The sequence below is a fragment of the Heliconius melpomene genome, chromosome 7 (assembly GCF_056956725.1).
Source record: "Heliconius melpomene rosina isolate 202511_hmr_F chromosome 7, ASM5695672v1, whole genome shotgun sequence".
In the NCBI taxonomy this organism is placed as follows: domain Eukaryota; kingdom Metazoa; phylum Arthropoda; class Insecta; order Lepidoptera; family Nymphalidae; genus Heliconius; species Heliconius melpomene.
In genome coordinates, this window is record NC_140395.1 from 8,997,221 (window position 1) to 9,017,291 (window position 20,071).

Genomic DNA, 20,071 nt, shown 5'->3' on the forward strand with positions numbered 1-20,071 from the left:
AATGATTTGATCTCAAAATCTGTGCCCCTTGACTCAAAACTATTTTATATTATATTTTCTAGGAAAAAAATCAAATAATGTATCATTACTTTTTTAGAATCAACAAATGTTTTACACGCTATAAGAAAAATGGATACAATTCTTGAGGAAACGAAAAATGATATTAAAATAGTGACATTTAATAATCCTCGAAAAAGAAATGCCATCGACATAAACATGTAGGTATGTTAGGTTAACAGAAATATTGAATAATGCAGCAGCTGATAAGGATATCACAATGGTCGTACTAACGGGAGCAGGAGATATTTACAGCAGTGGAAATGATCTCACGGCTGTCGTAAATATTTCTGTTGATGAGGGTGTACATATTATGATAAAATGTGTAGAGGCCTTTATTACTTTTCCTAAGCTGTTAGTAGCCATAGTTAATGGACCGGCTGTGGGCGTAGCAGCGACAACTTTAGCTTTATGCGACTTCGTATTCGCATCTGAAGATGTAAGTGATATTCGTGATTTTACTACTTAGTTGAGAATATGTTTACATTAAGGTATTTACTTAATAAATGTTTGAATTATTGTAACGTTTTTAGATATATATGAGTAAAAGTTGAAATTACGAGTAAATTAATTACCATTATTAAAATATGTACCTTTGTGAGAGATAAAGAGTTTGTATGTTGCTAGAAATTTAATTAACATTTAAATTGAATTGCAAATATCAGAATAATATTATAAAATTATTCCAGTTATTATAATTTCCTAATGTACCTATATAGTGTTAATGTATAGGTTGTTTTATTGTTATTTCACTTTTTCAGGCTTTCTTTTACACTCCGTTTACCAAATTAGGCATTGTAGCTGAAGCATGTTCTACGTTTACGTTTCCGAGGATAATGGGAGAAAGAAAGGTAATCTTTTATACATTCAACTATACATTGTGATTGACTATCTATCTCACTCTAATAATGTCTTTTTATTAATTAAAGGCAATGGAAATGTTAATGCTAAATTACAAGATGCCTGCAAAGGAAGCGTTCGAGTGTGGTTTTATTAATAACGTTTATAAACCTGAAGACTTACAACAGAAAGCGTGGAAAAGAATCGAGGAAATTTTGAGCCAATCACAAATCTCAATGCTAGCAACAAAAAGATTATTAAGAAGAGTTCACTTAGACGAGCTATTAAGAACCAACAAAATTGAATTCCAGGAATTGAAACGAATTGGAATAAGTTTTAATCGTAGTAAACTATAAGTTATTGGAGTAAGTAGAAGAGGATTATTTTATAATTATAAATGTATCACATGCATTGTTTTCTTAATCAAAAGTTAAGAAAGAAAATAAATGAAAAATGTTGTCTTCAAATACTTTTGTTACTTTATTTCTTATTTACAATTACGTGACAACACAAAAAACTAATACTATAACCTCTAAAATTTTGCAGAGGATTTGAGAAATTTCTTTATCTCCATTTAATAGCAGTCAAGCAGCGTTTGGACACTTCCAAACGTACACTTACGATATAACTGTGAATTGGAGTCAACTCAGGGGACTGTTATAATTTTTGGCAATATCTAAATGCATATATATATGTACACCTATAGAAGTGACTATGTTTTTTTTCTCACCTCATAAACTTAGGTGAGAAAAAAAACTGATGCGTGTAGATATAAAGTATATATTATTAATAATTCCCACAATATTCTAAAATATTACATTTATTATATGCAAATGGTGTTGGGATATCAATATTCTAATTACATTAGCTATTATGTTAAATTCAAGCAATAAAAATTATCGCTACGTGTATGGAAATTCATATAATCAAAAAGGAAACAAAATAAGAAATTTTTAAAACAATGTTATTATTGTCAACTTATAATATACCTACCTACCTAAGAACTAAATATGATTAAATATTTTTATAAATTATATATGGTTTTTAATTTCTATCCAATATAACACCTGTTTCATAATTTTAAGTAACACTATATAAAAAAAATAATCACTGTTTCTGATGCGGATATAATCATTATAGACGATGAATTCGGCGTGGCCTTCGAGATTTAACGTAAAAACAATCTCTACATCGCAGGATCTGAATGAGATCAGAATCGGTCAAACTATATAATGGTTTCCAGGACTTCTAGTTTATCGTCGATATCGGACCTATTCCGACCAAATAATCCAAAAGGACTTCGATCAAGAGATTTAAGTTGTTCGCGACTCAGTGCCTTAAAAAGAGAGATACAAACTGATGTACATCTCATACCTCTCAGTGAGTTTGACTATTTAAGAAATTTTATACATTTTTTATCGTAATATTTATCATATTTAAAGAATACCTACTTAGAATTACAAGTCTGGACTGACAGGGTAGGATAGGGTAGTTTGTTTCATTCGTTCGTTTGTTCCGTTCCAAAAACTTTTTCTACTAAATGAGATGGGGGCACGCTCGAAGCGCCATAAATTAAGAACTGAACTGAGCTAAATGAGATGGAAATTTTGATAGAAGTAATTCATTAAAATTGTAATAATTTTTGTATGTACAAATTATTTACAAAGCTGCTCTACGATTGTTTCCTGTTCTTCCGCTATGAAGTGCTGCTCTATTTTCTACATTTAAATAAAACTAATATTATTGTAGGAGAACTCTACATTTTATTAAACACTGATCCAGAAAAGGGATTATCTAATGAACAGGCAAATGAGTTATTAAGTTACTATGGATATAATACTCTTACACCGACTACTCACTTCATGTGGCAACGAATATTGTTTAAATCATTATGTACAGGTATACCTAGAAATTTTTATTATTCTACTAGCTTGTAATAGAAATAAAATATAAAGAGGTAAGCTATTACAGGTCTTCCTCATCATTTGGAAAACGGACAACTACGTGCGAATATTGCATTTATCCCTACACATATACAACACTTGTGATGATAATAATTCTATATAATTAATTATAGATATATAAAAATATGAAACATAATTAAATTAATATAAATTCTATTAGAGGTCAGTCGTGACGCAAGGACACAAGCGTGTGACTATAATTGTAACAGGTTTTGAGTTGAATTCACACTCGCGGAAATTAAATATAATTATTTCTTCTCTGTAGAGTCGATTCAAAGCGCGGTGTTGGGTTCCGCCACTCAACTCGCAATGTCTCCAGAATTCGCCGGAAAGTTGGGAACGGAGTTTAATAACTCTAGATTACCTCTGCCTTCTCTGCCACATACGGGATAAAGCGCGAAAACTAAGAGAAATGATGTATTTTTACGTAATCTAAAGTACATTTATTGTATCAATGCACATATCGACTAACAATAAATATATTTCTTTTTTTAAGGATTCTCTGTTTTGATTTGGGTTGGTGCTATATTATGTCTAGCTGCATATTTAATAGAGTTGTCAACGAAACCAGATCCTACTTTTGATAACCTCTACTTAGGATGCGTGCTGATTGGCGTGGATATAATTTGTGGACTTTTCAGTTTCTTTCAAAATTATAAAAGTACTAAGGTATATAACTTGTTATATTATTAAACGAAATTTAAAATACATACAAATATATCTTTCATCGATTTTTCTAACTATCGTTCAAGAAAATAAATTCAACTATTTGATAATTGCTTACATTTTTGGACTTAAAACATTAATTTTTCGTTGCAGATAATGAAAACATTTAATAATATGATACCACTGTATACGACTTGTTTAAGAAATGGTGTCTTAAATAGAAAAACTCAAGTGTGCGACTTAGTTAAGGGAGATATAGTATATGTTGAAGTTGGCGATGTTATACCGGCCGATATACGAATTATTGACAGTAAAGGATTCAAAGTTAGAATATTTATTATGAAAGCTTATTTTTTTAATACTGAAATGTTTATTTTCACTTTACAATTTCGTTTTTAAAGATAAAGATAAGTAATAAATAAGATGAAAACTAAATTAGTGATATTTAAATATTATTACCCTTGCAAAGTAGCCAACGTTTTCAAGGCAACGCAGTCTGGCAATGTAAAAAATATATATATTAATTTAACTATGTATGTACCTTTTTCAAAATAAATCACAGATAATGAACGCGTCGTTATTCGAATGTATGACGTGTTCTTTTCGCTACTTGGTTTTAATTAACAAATACATAAATGTAGGTATAATATGTAAATATAAAACGTAAGTAATTACAAAGAAAATTTAAAGCATAATTATGTAATTTTGACATGTACATTAAATTTTTCTAGGGTTCCGTATTTTTTAAAGAAAAAATCGGACAAGCGCTAGTCGGGCTCGCTCACCGAGGGTTCGGCATAAAAATTGGAAGTCTCGAGCTTTTTCTGAAATTCAAGCTTAACTTAGCCAGAGTCTTTTCATCTGATATCTCACGGATCCCTCACTCACGGAGAGCTCGTCTCGCGCTTGTCCGATTTTTTTTAAAATTTAATATGGACATGTATATGAAATACATCGAAATATATATATTTTTAAGTAGTATAAAAATTAAAATGTTTTTTTTCGTAGTTTTTTTTAACTTTACGGTGTATACTGCACGTAGCAGCGCAGGCAGAGGGAACTTGGGAACCGAGTGTTGAGACACTCCGTGTCCCTATTGCGTGTTGAGTAGAGGAACCCAACGTCCGTTTGCCTCGTTTCCAGAGCGAAGAAATGTTATTATTAAATATCCCTGGCTGCGCCACGGTTGTTAAGTTGAAGTGACTGTAAAGTAAAGTTATAAATAACAAAAATAAAACATTTGTCACATGTATGTAGGTCGACAATTCATCGCTAACGGGGGAGAGTGTAGCGGTCTCGCGGGGAAACACAGATGGAACAGCAAATATTTTGGAATCACCTAATGTTGCTTTCTTTTCTGCACTTTGTGTTGAAGGATGGGCTAAAGGTTTTTTATTTAATAAGTAAACATTTTAGAGTGCGTTTTCAAGAATGTAAAGTGAAGGAAGGGTCTTTGAGGATAGCTTCATCTGACATTGTAAATTAATATTGATTAAGTTATCATCGAAGAGTTTTTATTCATATATATTTGCACTTGAACATTATTTTTAAAGGACAGAATACCTACGTTGTTATTTTGAATCTAATCGATAAATGTTTCAATAAACTTTATTATATTATGAACATCCAATCTTTACTTAGACTGTTAAGTTAATGCTGTAATATACATTGTGTAGGTACTAGGTTAATACACTATTTAGAACCTTATAATGATATATATTCCACGAGGCATAAGCTGAGCTTTGCATTTGTGTGACATTTAAGTATACGTGTGACGACGGGTTAAATTTTTTCTATCGATTTATTGAAAGTGAAAAAAAAAGTTGGCTCGATCACTGTACTAGAATAGAAAAATGTATGTGACCAAACATTAAAAAAAGAAAAAATCGTAGTGACAACGCAGTTCTTCATTAGGTCTGTGTAGAAAAAATTATATATTCTATTATGTTTCAAATTTTTTGAAGATTACTAAAGTAAAAATAATAAATTTTATTTTAAAAATTATTTTGCGCTCTCCTTTTTGGTGATCGCCCACACAAATGTACAGTTTATTCCTTGCAGGATTATATGTGTTTTTAAAGTACGGGATCGGGGAATTCATATATTTAAGAATGATTGATACTAAGATGTTTTAGGTGTTGTACTGTGCTGTGGAGATTTAACTGCCTTAGGGCGTGTTGCTGGATTAGCAGCTCGCTTGGAGCCTGCCCCGTCTCCTCTGGCACGTGAGATCCGCCGCTTTATGCGCTACATGTCAATGTGGGCACTCTCATTGGGTTTATTTGTAGCCGGTGCCAGTCTCTTCCTCGGATATCCTTTGATACAAACTGTCATATTTGTAATTGGAATAATTGTTGCTAATATACCCGAAGGTATTTTTTTACCGAATCCATTTCCTTTCTAAATACAGTGCATAAATTGATTTGTCATTATATTATATATCAATATTTACAGGCTTACAGCCTACGGTAACCGCTTCTTTAACTTTAACAGCCAAGAGAATGGTAAAAAAAAAATGCCTGGTGAAAAATTTAGAGGCAATCGAAGCACTTGGAGCGTGTACCATTATTTGTTCAGATAAAACTGGCACATTAACAGAGAATAAAATGTGTGTCCAACACGTTTGGATATGGGACACAACGTACTCCGCTGCGGACATGGATTTTGAAAGTAAAACATTACATAAAATTATAGGTACTTAGATACCATTGTGTACGTATATTTAATTAAATATAACTAATCTACAATATTTGTTTACAGCTTTAAACAACTGCAAAGGTAAAAAACGTAGTATATTTACATACTTATTCATTCATCATTCTTATAATATTTATTATACAAAAAATATGTTCATTGCATACATTCAAATTTCAAGTAAGTACTAAGCTAAATAAAGAAGCAAAATATTTACTATTTTTTAGCTCTACATTCCTTAAAAATATGTGGGATCTTATGCAATAATGCTTCTATTTCTAAAAGTGGAGTCATTAGTGGTGATGCTTCAGAAAAGGCCATATTGTTGTTTTTGAATAAATATGAAGATCTTGGAGTTATCAGAGATACATATGTTAAAGTCGCCGAAATCCCCTTTAACTCCGTTAATAAGTATCAAGTACGAAAATTTTATTATTTTCATATTACGTGTAGTACCCAGTTAGTTAATTTAAGCATTTTAAATCATATCATATTTCATTGTGTTCCTCAAATATAAAAAGAATTTAAATAAAATCTCACAAAATCACATTTATTTATTACTCTCACAAATATAATGCAAGTTATTTAACATTTAGTTGAAATGAATGGGAACAAAAATTATATCTTAAAATTGATGTTGACCATAAAGTTTAATTTTTTAGTCCACAGGGTCAGGTAGGTTTCATTTAAATACGAGGTCGAGGAGTCAGGTAATGGCTAAATGTAACTTTACATTTTATAGTCGACTTAATTCGTGATAGTTTTGTGTACCAACCTCAAATTAAATAATTTTAAAATAATTTTCATTATTTAATTTATTTTTTTCGAAATGGAAATTGTATAAGGTATGTCATATTAAATGTGTTCGTCGCGAGTGTCACTCCAATATAAGATCTCATTAATAAATGAGCTGCTTATATATCTTTTTCCACCTTTGACACTTTCTGATAGAACATTATTGATTGGACGTTGGTTGTACCGATAATTTACATAATGTAATATAATTATGCATATGAATATATTTACACAATATTAATTAAGTTTTTATTATTTAAATTTTAATCTTGGTATTTTTTGGACTTTAAAGTAATATCTTTAATGTTAAGTAGCAAAAATAGATTTAAGTAAGCATCGTCGAACATTAAAATTAATTTAAATAATACAATATTTGTTTGTATGTTTATACCTACTTAACTTATATGATTAAGCTTATGGGTATTTCCTTTACTATTGTCTTAGGAAAATGTGGGTTTTTAGGTCAGTATTCATCTAGATGAAAACTCTTCAAAGTATCTGTTAGTAATGAAAGGCGCGCCAGAATACATACTTTCTCGATGCAACACAGTTGCTTCAAGCGAAAACAACTTAGATATGACAACTGAAATTCAACAAGCTGTTAACAAAGCCATAGAAAACTTAGCAAACACAGGTAAGTGTCCTCCTAGGTTTAATTATTCCTTCATCATGTTTATGTAATTTTCGTGGACTAGTATTATTAACGTTAATTAATATTTAAGGAGAACGCATATTAGCATTTGCTGACTGTGTATTGGACTCTGAACAGTATCCTTTGGGTTTCGAATTTGACACGGAAAATATGAATTTTCCAATCGACAATTTAAGATTTCTTGGTCTTTTTGGCTTAAAAGATCCCCCAAGAGAAGAGGTTAAGTGCTTTCAATCATAAATTACATTAAACATAACATTTATTAAATATATAACAAAAATATAGAATTAAAAATATACTTTAATTTCTAAAGGTGTCCCATCATTATAGTAAAAGCCAGCAATTCTCGTAATTTTAACCACAGGTTCGTTCAGCAATTTGCCGCGTTCGGGAAGCTGGTGTTCGTGTAATGATGGTGACAGGAGATCATCCAGCTACCGCTCGTGCAGTAGCAATGGAGGTTGGCATTGGAACAACGCCGAATTGCCATGTTGTAACAGGCACGGAATTACGGAATATGACCCCAGATTTACTGAACCTCATTTTGGAGAAGCATTATGAAATCGGTTAATAGTGAAATAAAATTAAATAAGTAATTAAGTATAACAGTAATATAAAAATGCAAATCCGGATGATAAAGGCTAAAGATTTAATTAATAAGTAGATACTTAACTAAAAAAACCGCTTTAAAAGAAAAGATTTTAGGAGGTTTACACTCTAAGCCACATATACATCTTCATGTTGTTTGTACGTACGAACTTATAAGAAGAAAATTATTCGTTAGTTGAGATATAAACACCATAAAAAATGTTTGGGAACACTAAGCAGTATAATATCAAAAACTTAAAATAATTAGGAAATTATTTTTAACAATTTTTTAAAGTGTTATTCCACACTTAGGAATTTTTTATACGTTTTCTAAAATAATTAGGAAACTAGGAAACATTAAAACAAAAATATCATAGCGTAATATTTGATTTTAAAGTATTCGCACGTACATCTCCCACACAAAAGTTACAAATAGTTGAGGCATGTCAAAGACTAGGCGGCGTAGTCGCTGTCACGGGCGACGGAGTGAACGATGCGCCAGCTCTACGACGAGCAGACATCGGCATTTCTATGGGGATAACTGGATCACAAGTAAGAACTTTTAAAATTGTATTTAAAAAATTAAGAATAAAGACTGTAAGTGGAAACATAAATTACCAGGTGTCGAAACAAACTGCTGATATGATACTGATGGATGATAATTTTTCAACCATTGTTATTGGAATAGAAGAAGGAAGAAAAATATTTGATAATTTAAAGAAATCTGTGTGCTACATTCTCATATCCAACGTGCCCGAAATTATACCAGTTATGGTATTTTTTCTGTTCTCTATACCATTACCCTTGGGTAAGTACCTGGCTGGCTGGATACGCTAGCGCGTAATTACATTACATTACACAAATAGTAAAAAAATACTTATCTATTAAATATGCATTTACCTACAAAAATATCAAAACAATAGAGAAATATTAAGTAAATATAATAAAAAAATTGTAGGAGTCATGACAATTCTATGCGTGGACTTGGGTACAGATATGTGGCCAGCAGTGTCATTGTCTCATGAGAATGCAGAGCAGGACGTAATGGCGAGACCTCCTCGTAGCACGGACCCACTCGTGTCGTCTCGCATGTTGCGTTTAGCTTATGGACATCTTGGTTTAGTCGAGTTTTCTGCCGGCATGTTTGCTTACTTCATTGTTATGGCTGAACATGGTTTCTATCCATCTAAACTCTTTGGTGAGCAATATCTTATAATAAGTAGGTAGATATCTTATTAATTAGGAGCACAAGTGCGCGATAGGTTCCCAGGTTACCTCTGCCTACCCTACTACGTGCGTATAGCGTAGATAATTATCAATTTAGAAGTAGGTAGGTATATTCTGTCTACCGTTTCTTGGACTAGCTGAAGTTTGTTTAGTATGAAGTTTGTTATTCTTTAACATAAACCTACCTTAGTAGATTATTATAATTACTTTTATAAATTGGTTCCTTCAATTACTGTATTATAGGAGTATGTTTGTATGTCGAGGGCATGTAAACGCAGTTGTTTCCTCATTACAATATCTATACAGGATCAACAAAGTAGGTACAATAGTAGATAATACTACTATCTACTATTAGTAGATAATATAAACGTTTCATAATTACTTAACATTTCTTATAAAGATAAAAAACTTAAGGTTTGAGAGAACAATGGGATAACGAAGCGGTAAGCGATGTGGAAGATTCTTTAGGTCAAGAGTGGACGTATGCTGAAAGGAAAGAGCTCGAACGCGCCTGTCAAGCCTCTTACTTTGCTGCTATAGTGGTCACACAGATGATGAATGGTGTTATTTGTAAAACAAGATTTAATTCCTTCTTTCATGTCGGTAAGGCTAATTCATATTGTATAACTATGTAACGTATAAAATTATATAAATTAGTGCCTATGACGATTCTATTGAAGTTCAATGTTTATGTGCTCAAAATTCGTTTCAATATCGAAGCATGCCTAATAGAAATAATATGCATTCATCATCATCACCATCATCAACAGCCATCTTTTGTCCACTGCTGGTCATAGGCAATAATATAATGCAATTAAAAAGGAATTACGGATATGCGGCAAAAGTACTCAAGTACCTACATACCTACGTAGGTTTAATGCCACATTCACATCTATAATATTAGAAGTACATCATACTAATATTACAAATGTGAATGTAAGTTTGTTTGTTACGCTTTCACGACCAAACTATTCAACCGATTATCACGAAATTTTGTACATATATTGTTACAGATACCTATTAGAAAGGACATAATATGATATTTTTTATTAAAAAATATATTCTTTGGCTATAAATAATTTATGTATAAAAATAAGTTTAAGCGAGCGAAGCCGCGTTTGAGTCACTAGTGATATGTTTAGATGTACATATTGACCACATTGGTTTCGTTATTCACATTTTTGTCATATTTAAGGTATGAAGAATAATATCTTAAATATGGGATTGTTATTTGAAATAGCGCTGGCTTGTGCAGTGTGCTACACACCGGGCATAAACACGTTCTTCAGAACATATCCTCTACGGTTGAGATGGTAAATGTGTTTCTGAAAACAATATTAAATTTAAGTCATTAAAAACAGCCAACTCAAGGTAATGTTCGACAAGTTTAATTTGTGTTAGATGTATCTATCTCATGGAAACGTAATGCAATGCTGGTTCCAGGAGCAGGCAGCTTCTATAAATGGGGAAGTTAATAAGGAATCACTAGATTTACTACCTAATCCACAATTAGGATATATCACTTTTTTTCCTCAACTTCACCCAGTACCAAGACACCTTTCTCCACTTTCAGCCTGAATTCGAGATATCTTAGAACTTATTGCCGCTAATAAAAATATTACATTAAAATTAAACAATTCGTGGCATAGGTTTACAGTTGCGCAAGCGTGCGGCAGGTTGTGGGTTCCATTCCCATATAAAATAGTTTAATTTTCCTCGCCCTGGTAATGAAGCAAAGGAGGCGGAGGCGTTGAGTTCCGCAATGCCAGACAGAGTTTGGCGGACTCAAAGGGAATGGAGTGTCTTAACACTGTTCCCAGACTTCCTTTACCTACCCTGCAATGTGCGGGATACAGTGCGAAGCTATATAAAAAAATTAAGAATCCAACTAAGAATCTTTATTTCAGGTGGTTCTTAGCAGTACCCTTCGCGCTGTTCATGTTCATATTTGATGAATTTAGAAAATATTGTATCAGAAAAGAATTGTTTCACGGATGGTTTAACAAAATAACTCTCTACTGAACAGAACTCGCTACTGAAGGTATAAGAGTACAAAATAAAACTAAAGTTTTTAAAATAGGAATATATTTCATATCTCATAAAGTTGCTTTTTAATTATCAAACATTAATAAAAATTATATTTTAAGACAACATTATGTTTTAAGTAACGTAAATGAGCAAAATTTGTTTATTACGGTAAGTATCATAAATTCATGAATATTAAAAATAATTAAATACATTTTTTACTATTACTACAAGATATGTAAGATTTATGTAGACTGTTAGTATAACACTTATAGGTATTTTGATTGAAAATAAAATATTAAATAAAAATGTACGAATTTGATTCAAATATTATGTGATGTTACTTACAATATGTATTAATTACGTTCTAACAGCCTACATGGGTAAGGCACAGGTGAAAATAGTTAAAAAAACAACTTATAAACAATTTACAGGAACAAAACAAGCATTTATAGTACTTATTTACTTTGCAGGCACTATTATGTCTAATATTGTATTTTGTTAATTCTATATATTTCACAATTATGTGTATAAGATATGAATAGAAGAATCAAATGAGAAAGAAAAATTGTGACAATCGTTATAAATTTCGGATATAAATAAAAATATGACTTAAAATAATATAATTAATTTAAAAAGTAAAAATTTGCTATTTAGATAAAGCTCATAATTTCTATAAATTTACAAAATTGTAATTAAGTAATTTGGCAACATTGTCTTACAAAGATAATTTTAGTAGTTTATTTAACTCTGTTTAAGTACTGTATAATATATTATCCAAAAAAGATCTGAAGCAATAAAAGTTATTAGATAAATGATATATATAATCAAACATAATTATTATTATCAATATGTTCCACAAAATAAGATATCTTATATCTAAAACACACCACATAACATGACTTTTTCTAAACACAGCCCAAACTAAAATGTATCTAAAAACTATAACAACTACACAAAACATAATAAAACGAATCTATTAACTACAAAATACTTAATTCTATACAAAATTTAAAATCACAACAAAACGAACAGAAATACAAACAACATGGCAGATTTTAAATTATCCTATTAGTTGTTTCTAGTTAAAATTAGGTATTGTAATGGTATTTTCTTAATAGCAGGCCTAACTCCTTTTAATATTAATGGTATCATTATCAACTGGGGATATTTCCAATTTTTTTTCCCGAGATAAAGCTAAAATATTTTGTTATAACAATTATATTTAAGAATAAAATTTAGTCAATGTTTAATTTTTATAGCTTAATATTGCAACAAATAATATTTATATAAGAACATCATCTTTGCAATAAGTATATATATATACAGGGTGTCCCAGGAGTCAACGATAAAACGAAACCAGGTGATAGACCAAGTTATGACAGTTATGAGAAAAATATAAAAAAAAATCTTTGTCATGTATTTTTCATATTATATTGATTTTAAAAAATATCGGAAAAACCGACACCCTGTGATGGTTTTTCAAGTCCCAGGACTACAAATATAACTCTTTCTTCATTTTTTTTCTGTAATGTAATCATGAGTAACCCTTCTATGAATTGCAGTTTAAGATTTCAACATACCTGCATCAGTTTTCAATAAAATTTCGTGTTTTTGCCAAACATTAAATTCAAAATATTTACTACACTCAAATTTAACCGACTGTACTGTAAAAAAAATGTACTACACTGTTTTTGCAAGTAACTTTAAAAGTTGGCGCATTTAATCTGGATTCCGAAATGGTACGACACTTGCTGGATGACTTCTTTGTTGAAGAGAGAAAAATCGAAATACACGATAATCGGGATGACGTTCAGCGTTTTGCTATCTTTTCCGATACATTCTAGCTGCAGCATTTGCGTTACATAACCATTCTCCATGAATGAAATGCATATTGGCAATGTGTCAAAGACCGAGTATATGGCCTTCGAGAGCCCGGACTCGAGCACTATCCTTATAAGTCCTGGGCCAGCCCCTAAGTCGGATAAGCGTTGCCTGGGCTAAGTGGCGGGAGGTCACTGGTGTGGTCTGTGATCGCAGGATACCGTCCGAACTCTTAACCGGCCACGGAGATCGTGATCGATGCCTCCAGACTCGTGCATGGCGGATCCAAGGTACCTGAACTTTCCCAACTACGAAAAATACATGACACAGATTTTTTAAAATATTTTTCTCATAACTGTCACGACTTGGTCTATCACCTGTTTTCGTTTTATCGTTGACTCCCGGGACACCCTGTATGTATATATAAATGAAATATTTTTGAATAAATAATAATCTGTAATAACTTCTATCAATCTCAATAATATATTAAGGAGAAATAATATATTAACACAAGTTATAAGTAGGTATATGAACATTTGAGATTTAAAGTTTTACTTTAAGTGTGTATATAGTAAAAAGCCTACTTTAAAACTGCTAAATTTACAATAGATAGATAAATTTACGGAATAGAATTTTCAAAAGTCTACTATTATTTATTTTACTAATTTAAAATAATGGTCTAGGACATAGTCCAATATTTATTTTAAAAATCTAAAGGCTTATGATGTTTTTTTATTTTTATTGATATGGTTTTTATAAGTCATGTTTCTATTACTTTGTAATAACTTACGAAAATGTAACAAAATTCACACATATCTATATAAGTATTTACTTCCTAATCTAAATCGAATTTAAATATGGAACTACATGCCTAATATAATAAAAATAAAGTGAGTAAAGGAGTATGTATGTACGTTTCCTCACCAATACTCGCAAATAAGGAATTGTGTATGTAATAATTTATTTATTGTATACCTAACTATTTACTTCCATCTTTGACTTTGACTTATAAAAAAATCTAGACCTTGTAAAATCTCTATAATTATATTTACTTAAAAAACAGAAGTATTTTATTTTTAATTGAAAAAAATGAATTCACATAATTAGTGTACCCTAATATGTTTTAGGATGATACGGTGCAAAAAATAAAAGGCGTAAGCGTCACAGCGACACAACAGATAATTTGGACGTGTCTACTACATCAGGATATATATAAGAAACAACAAATTAAATAATTATAAAATTTTACATATTAAAAAAAATCGTAAATATATAAAAACAATAAGCATAATCATCCAACTATAAGTATAAAGTTCATATTAACACTACGTAGGTATTGTCTAGCGAGAAAATAATGTTGAAATAACAAACAAGTTAAATAGGAAATGTCTTATTTCAACTAGATGGAAATATGATGTCAACGTTGTAGTTGCGTAATATTTATTTTTAGTAAATATTGTTAGAGAATAAACGCGACGGCGTGGTGTCGATATTCATTCAGAAGAACCAATTATTTTCATTTCATTTCAATAGTAGAGTAAAGAAAATAGAAATATTAAATATTTTATTTCCTCGAGCGGGAATGGAACCCACAACATATCGCGTAAACAATCACATTTAGTGCCCCTTTCGCCACGATTGATAGTAGGAATTAGAAAACAAATAGGACATGAGAAAAGACAGTATTTTAACAGTAATTTAAGTTTAGACAGTAATTTAAAATATAACTATATAAATACTAATAGGAAAGGTAAATAATTTTTATTAGGTATTGTTACTCTTTAATATAAGAAATTGAATTTATATCTGCTATAGAGATATGTTTGTATATTATATTTTAAGTCTTTATCATGTTTTAGTTTAAAGAGTTACTTCCAAAAGTGTATTAAAAACAATATTTAGAAAAATTCAATGGCTCCAATAAAGTGGAAAAATATGTAAATACTGATATGATAACCGATTTCATAGTTTATCCGATTTGCTTATAAAATGTTATACTGATTTAGATAATCATGCACTATAAAATTTATGTAAAAAATATTTAACAAACAAAAAATGTATAAAAAGGCAAAGGGATTTCTAAAAATATAATTTATTTTTATTTAGAAGCTTTGTAAGATTCTTGAGCTATGAATCTTTTTGCATAAGTTCATTGTTATTTTTTATTTGTTTTAAAATAAGATTTTAAAAAAAATCGTTCTCAGCCACTTTTAAGCCCTATTAGATTCCTAAACAATTTTGTATAAATATAAAAGGCAAAAAAGAAAAATTTAGAAAATTAGACGACATATGACAATAACTGAGCTCATAATCTGAAACGTGTATCTTATATATATAAAAGGAGTAGCTCCCACTGCCTGAAGTATAGACGCGCGCACGGCGGTAACTGGTGGTAGAAACGTGAAAATCCACTAAGGGATTTTGAAAATTTTAACCCTGAAGGTTCATCTCTTCAGTGTTAAAATAGGGGTTGAAATTGTGTATGGAAAAATCTTAAAATGGGCACTCAATTTCATTTTAATTTCACAAATAAAAGCTTATTGGAATCCTAAAGTGAAAATAATTTCATAAATATTCGTATGCAGCGGACGAATCCACCCGGGGCCGCTAAACACGAAATTCAAATTCCAATTCGAAATTTAAAATTATGTCAAAAAATATAACCTAAAAAATATATAACCTATTTTTATTAAATATTTCAATTAAGTACTTCGTAATCTAGAAGTGAGATGTGCGTGTATCGCAGCGGGACTGCGCATGTCCGCTATGGAATGACGGCTCTTCATCAACGCCTCCTCACGACACACGTCGTCCTGGAGGATGCAGTCCATTATCTTAGCTACAATTGTCGACGGTGGAACATGAGGATTCCCTGCAATTATTTTATTATTAATATATTTTTTTAGCTTTACGCTGCATATTGCAGAGTAAGAAGGAAAGAACGATGAAATGAAAAAAAAATCCTCCGAGTGGGAATCGAACCCACACCAGTAGGAGTCAGAGACTATGCCGCTGCCTAATATTATTGTTATTAATTACTTATAAACACTTCAATGTGAAAAGATAAACGCTCATTTTCTATTTTGGTTGTTTCTTACGAAATTAAAAAAGAACATTTATTTAATTAAAAAAAATACTAATGGAAATATTTAAGATCATATATATGTTTGTATTATTAAAAATTCAGGCTACAAAGTTTTAATTGGCTACCATTAGTTACCATAGGAAAAAAAAAGTTTGAGGCCACAATTAATTAAAATAAATTAGTCTGACGAATAACTTGTTTATACATATTGAACAAACATTTTCAATAATAAAATGTACTTATACTTACTGTACAGCAATTTCAGGCACTTGATATGATCTATTACAACTTGGAGACAAAGTTTTCATGAAGCGGCATACTGGAGTACAGTGTTCTGTTATTAGTCCCCATGGTGTTAGTTAATTAGTACCCAGGGTTATATGAAGCAGAAGAAATGCCTTAGTAATTTATCTATGTATAAAAATGAATTGCTAAAATATATGTAGGCACATAAAAGCTAAACCACTGCACTAAATATTTTTTTGTTGTTTTCATTATTGCCAGGTTTGCTTAAACCTAGGTAATTTTAGAAAAATCTAATTATTTTTATAAACTTAGCATCAAAGTGTGAAATGATAAATTGTTTTGTGTTTAAATTCATATACATCCATTATATAACTTTCAAGTCGGAGCTAAGTTTACAATAACAATAATTCATCGCATAATTGACCCGTTTGATAATAAATAAGGATATATAATGTAATAAATTATTCTGTACTCTGTATTAAGGCCTTGAAAACTAATAATAACAATACTATAATATAATAATTAGTTCATATATATTATATCAAACTCTCAAATATATGTTTCTAAACGGAACCATTCGAAATTACATTACATGAATTCCATGATCTATTTATCCCTCTGACATACTCAGGGGACTCACAATTTTGACTTGCTGTATTGCACAGTCAAAATTTATTTTAATTGTAATTTTATAAGGAATTAATGTAGAAATAACTTTTCTATGTAAAAGTCAGAGAAAAGAGATAACTTATGTATGGCCTCATATTAGTAAGACAATTATATAGAAAAATATATTATATAGGTATATTTACATCCATCTATATGGCTGTGAATGTGGAACATTTTTAGTAAATGCATGGAAATTATTAGTGGTTGTTAAGTTATTAGTAAAGTGATTATATGTTAGTATTTATTAATAGCATTTTGTTCAAAATTTTATGTATGAAATAAAATTACTTACCAGTAAGGCCTCTGTAGCCAAAAATTCCACAATCATGCATTCGCATTGAATGTTGTTCATCTTTAATAAATTGTTCTGTACTTATTCCTTTAAGCTACCAAGAAAAAAAACATATATATTTATATATAAACTTTCTTTTTAATTGGATGCAATTAATAAGTAACTATTTGTTCTATTAACAAGTAATATAATATTAAGTTACACTCAATGCATACGCATATGAGTGTAAATACAAAGGTTGTAGGTTCAATTTTCACTAAGGGAAACAAATTATTTTTAATTCCTCTTTGGTATTCCTCTAATTAAGTGGAAAGTGGGGACGCAGAGTGTTATTACACTAGGTTCCCTCTGTCAACTTTGCAATGTGCAGGTGAATGTAGTGTGAAACTAAATAAAAGAAAAAGATAACACTCACTTTTGATGGCACTAAAAATCTATCTGGAATTCTTTGTAATTTTTGTTGCTTTTCACTTGGGCCAAATCCAAGAGCTAAGAGCACAGACTCAGCATCAACTTTCCTGGCTCCTAACACATTTAAAACAGAACTACCACTTGAACCACTTGCATCTGACTGTAAGTAAAATTGTTCAAAATATATATCAATGACAGAAAGTGATTTTGCCATATCTCAAAAGAAGGCTCTGAGATACAACAAGATCACTTTCCAGCTCCAATTTTGTCACATATTGTAAAATCAGCGATATTATGTGATTAGACGTAACATTTCGGATCTAGATGCAGACAAATATATAATAATTCCATCCATATTTGAAATTATGCTAAACTTTTATATTAGATATGGTTATGTATTTTTTTTTGGATATCTGATAGTTTCCATTACATCATTGGAATATATGTTTACCTGTAAGGAATGGTCTCTAAATAAAGGATTTTTAAATCTTGGTGCATATCCTTCTGATTGGACTGAATGATCCCTTTGTAGTTTCATTTTCACATTTCTTGAATGGGGAGTGCTTGTAAGTACACCACTCTCTAAAGATTTCCTCTTCCATGCTTCTCGTTGAACTGGGACATCTAAACTGTTATCATCATGAATTATATCTTTATGTATTTCATTTTCTACCACAGTGTTTTCAGTTATCGATCCTTCAGCTTTATTTTCATCAGATTTAGATTCTGAGTTCCTACTTTGTTCACAGAGATTATTATCATTATCAGAGGTTATTTCAGTGTCATTTTGAACATCTGTATCAGAATCAGCTGGCATTGAGTCAAGCCATTGCTGAACAGGACTACTCCTTCGCATGTCGTCAATAACTCCACTTAGCCAACCACGAACTTTGCGCTCCAATATAGATGAAACAGATTCGTTAAATGTGTCTGAAAAAGAATTTCACAATCATTATCAATGAAATAAAATAATGCACAATCAATAAGATATTTTGTAACATATATTAAAAACAAATATGACGTACACTGTTTAAATGATAATACAAACAATGTCATAATATAAGGAGGTGATCAAAAGTTGTTACACTTATCCTAAGACATAAAGATATTATAAGACAAACCTGGTGTAGAATCCATCCTCTTTTCGAATTTAGGCTGCATGCAATAGAGGAAATATGAAATGGACGTGCAAAATGCTGATTTTGGGAAATTAACATAGGGACACAAACAGTTTATTATTCGTAAAAACTCACCTGAATAATGTATAGTAGTTAAAATATTGCACTAAGAACCTTCATAAGTACATTAAAAAAATAAAATTTATTAAATGTAAACTACAGAACACATAAACTGATCAAATCAGAATCCGATTTCAGAAACGAAATGAATTAAGAATTAACATAGGAATTAACAAACGTCATTTTGGATTTCATAGTTCAGAACTTCAGACTTCAGACATAAATTGAAATGATAATATACCACAGATAATTAATGTTGTAATCTAATGTCAAAATAAACTATTTGAGTCTATGTTTATGATATATAAATGATTCATATTTCATCAGTTCAGGAAAATTGACACTATTCATTCAATTGAACATTTTTAATTTCTTAATCTTTTTTAAATTATATTTTAAATATTTTTTTAAGTCACTTAAAGATCATTTAGAAATTGAAAATAAATATTATAATATTTTCTTTGTGGGCAGAGTAGCCTATTAAGATAAGAAAATCAAAATATTTATTTACAAAATATTTGAATGTATCGTATACTAATAGACACTAATAGAGTGAACTCTCAAATTAAAACATGTATGTAGATATTTGCTTTGTCGAATCTTATAAGTCTAGTTCTAAGTAATGTTAAAAGAATTAATCAAAAATTATAATGATAATAAATAATATTCTAATAACAAAAAGTAAGAAACATTTTTTTTTATTTTGATAAATAATAATTCTTTATTCTATTTATATAGAAGTTATAATCTGTTAACGTTATTCTTTTATAAAAATTTATAAATATTTGACTGACTGTA

General features: G+C 30.2%; 3 protein-coding genes across 6 annotated transcripts; 2 read left to right on the forward strand and 1 right to left on the reverse strand.

Annotated features, from left to right (window-relative positions):
• Nucleotides 1–98: 98 nt before the first annotated feature.
• On the forward strand, nt 99–1,931 carry Dci (Dodecenoyl-CoA delta-isomerase). Its single transcript, XM_085188159.1, is given in 4 exon segments — nt 99–219; nt 221–496; nt 819–908; nt 987–1,931. Coding segments are annotated over 4 exon segments (723 nt in total). The 5' UTR covers nt 99–129; the 3' UTR covers nt 1,254–1,931.
• Nucleotides 1,150–14,334, forward strand: LOC146537680 (sodium/potassium-transporting ATPase subunit alpha-like). Its single transcript, XM_085188162.1, has 18 exons — nt 1,150–1,262; nt 2,038–2,277; nt 2,647–2,796; nt 3,358–3,530; nt 3,681–3,851; nt 4,785–4,914; nt 5,663–5,899; nt 5,982–6,221; nt 6,449–6,639; nt 7,479–7,650; nt 7,739–7,887; nt 8,033–8,234; nt 8,654–8,808; nt 8,878–9,064; nt 9,215–9,454; nt 9,898–10,086; nt 10,679–10,796; nt 11,391–14,334. Exons 2-18 carry the CDS (start codon nt 2,130–2,132, stop codon nt 11,503–11,505), a joined length of 2,967 nt encoding a protein of 988 aa, XP_085044288.1. The 5' UTR covers nt 1,150–1,262; nt 2,038–2,129; the 3' UTR covers nt 11,506–14,334.
• olf186-M (Ki-ras-induced actin-interacting protein-IP3R-interacting domain olf186-M) lies at nt 11,552–19,502 on the reverse strand. 4 transcript variants are annotated; one of them, XM_085188156.1, is made up of 7 exons: nt 19,289–19,502; nt 19,157–19,190; nt 18,487–18,965; nt 18,040–18,195; nt 17,625–17,718; nt 16,667–16,751; nt 16,028–16,204 (listed from the first exon to the last, which is right to left on the reverse strand). In XM_085188156.1, the coding sequence occupies exons 2-7, from the start codon at nt 19,170–19,172 to the stop codon at nt 16,168–16,170; spliced, it is 867 nt and encodes a 288-aa protein (XP_085044282.1). In that variant the 5' UTR covers nt 19,173–19,190; nt 19,289–19,502; the 3' UTR covers nt 16,028–16,167. The 4 variants fall into 4 exon arrangements, with proteins under 4 accessions (XP_085044280.1, XP_085044283.1, XP_085044282.1 ...); XM_085188154.1 differs by lacking the exon at nt 16,667–16,751 and having other exon boundaries at nt 11,552–16,204; XM_085188158.1 differs by lacking the exon at nt 16,028–16,204 and having other exon boundaries at nt 16,699–16,828.
• Nucleotides 19,503–20,071: the final 569 nt, after the last annotated feature.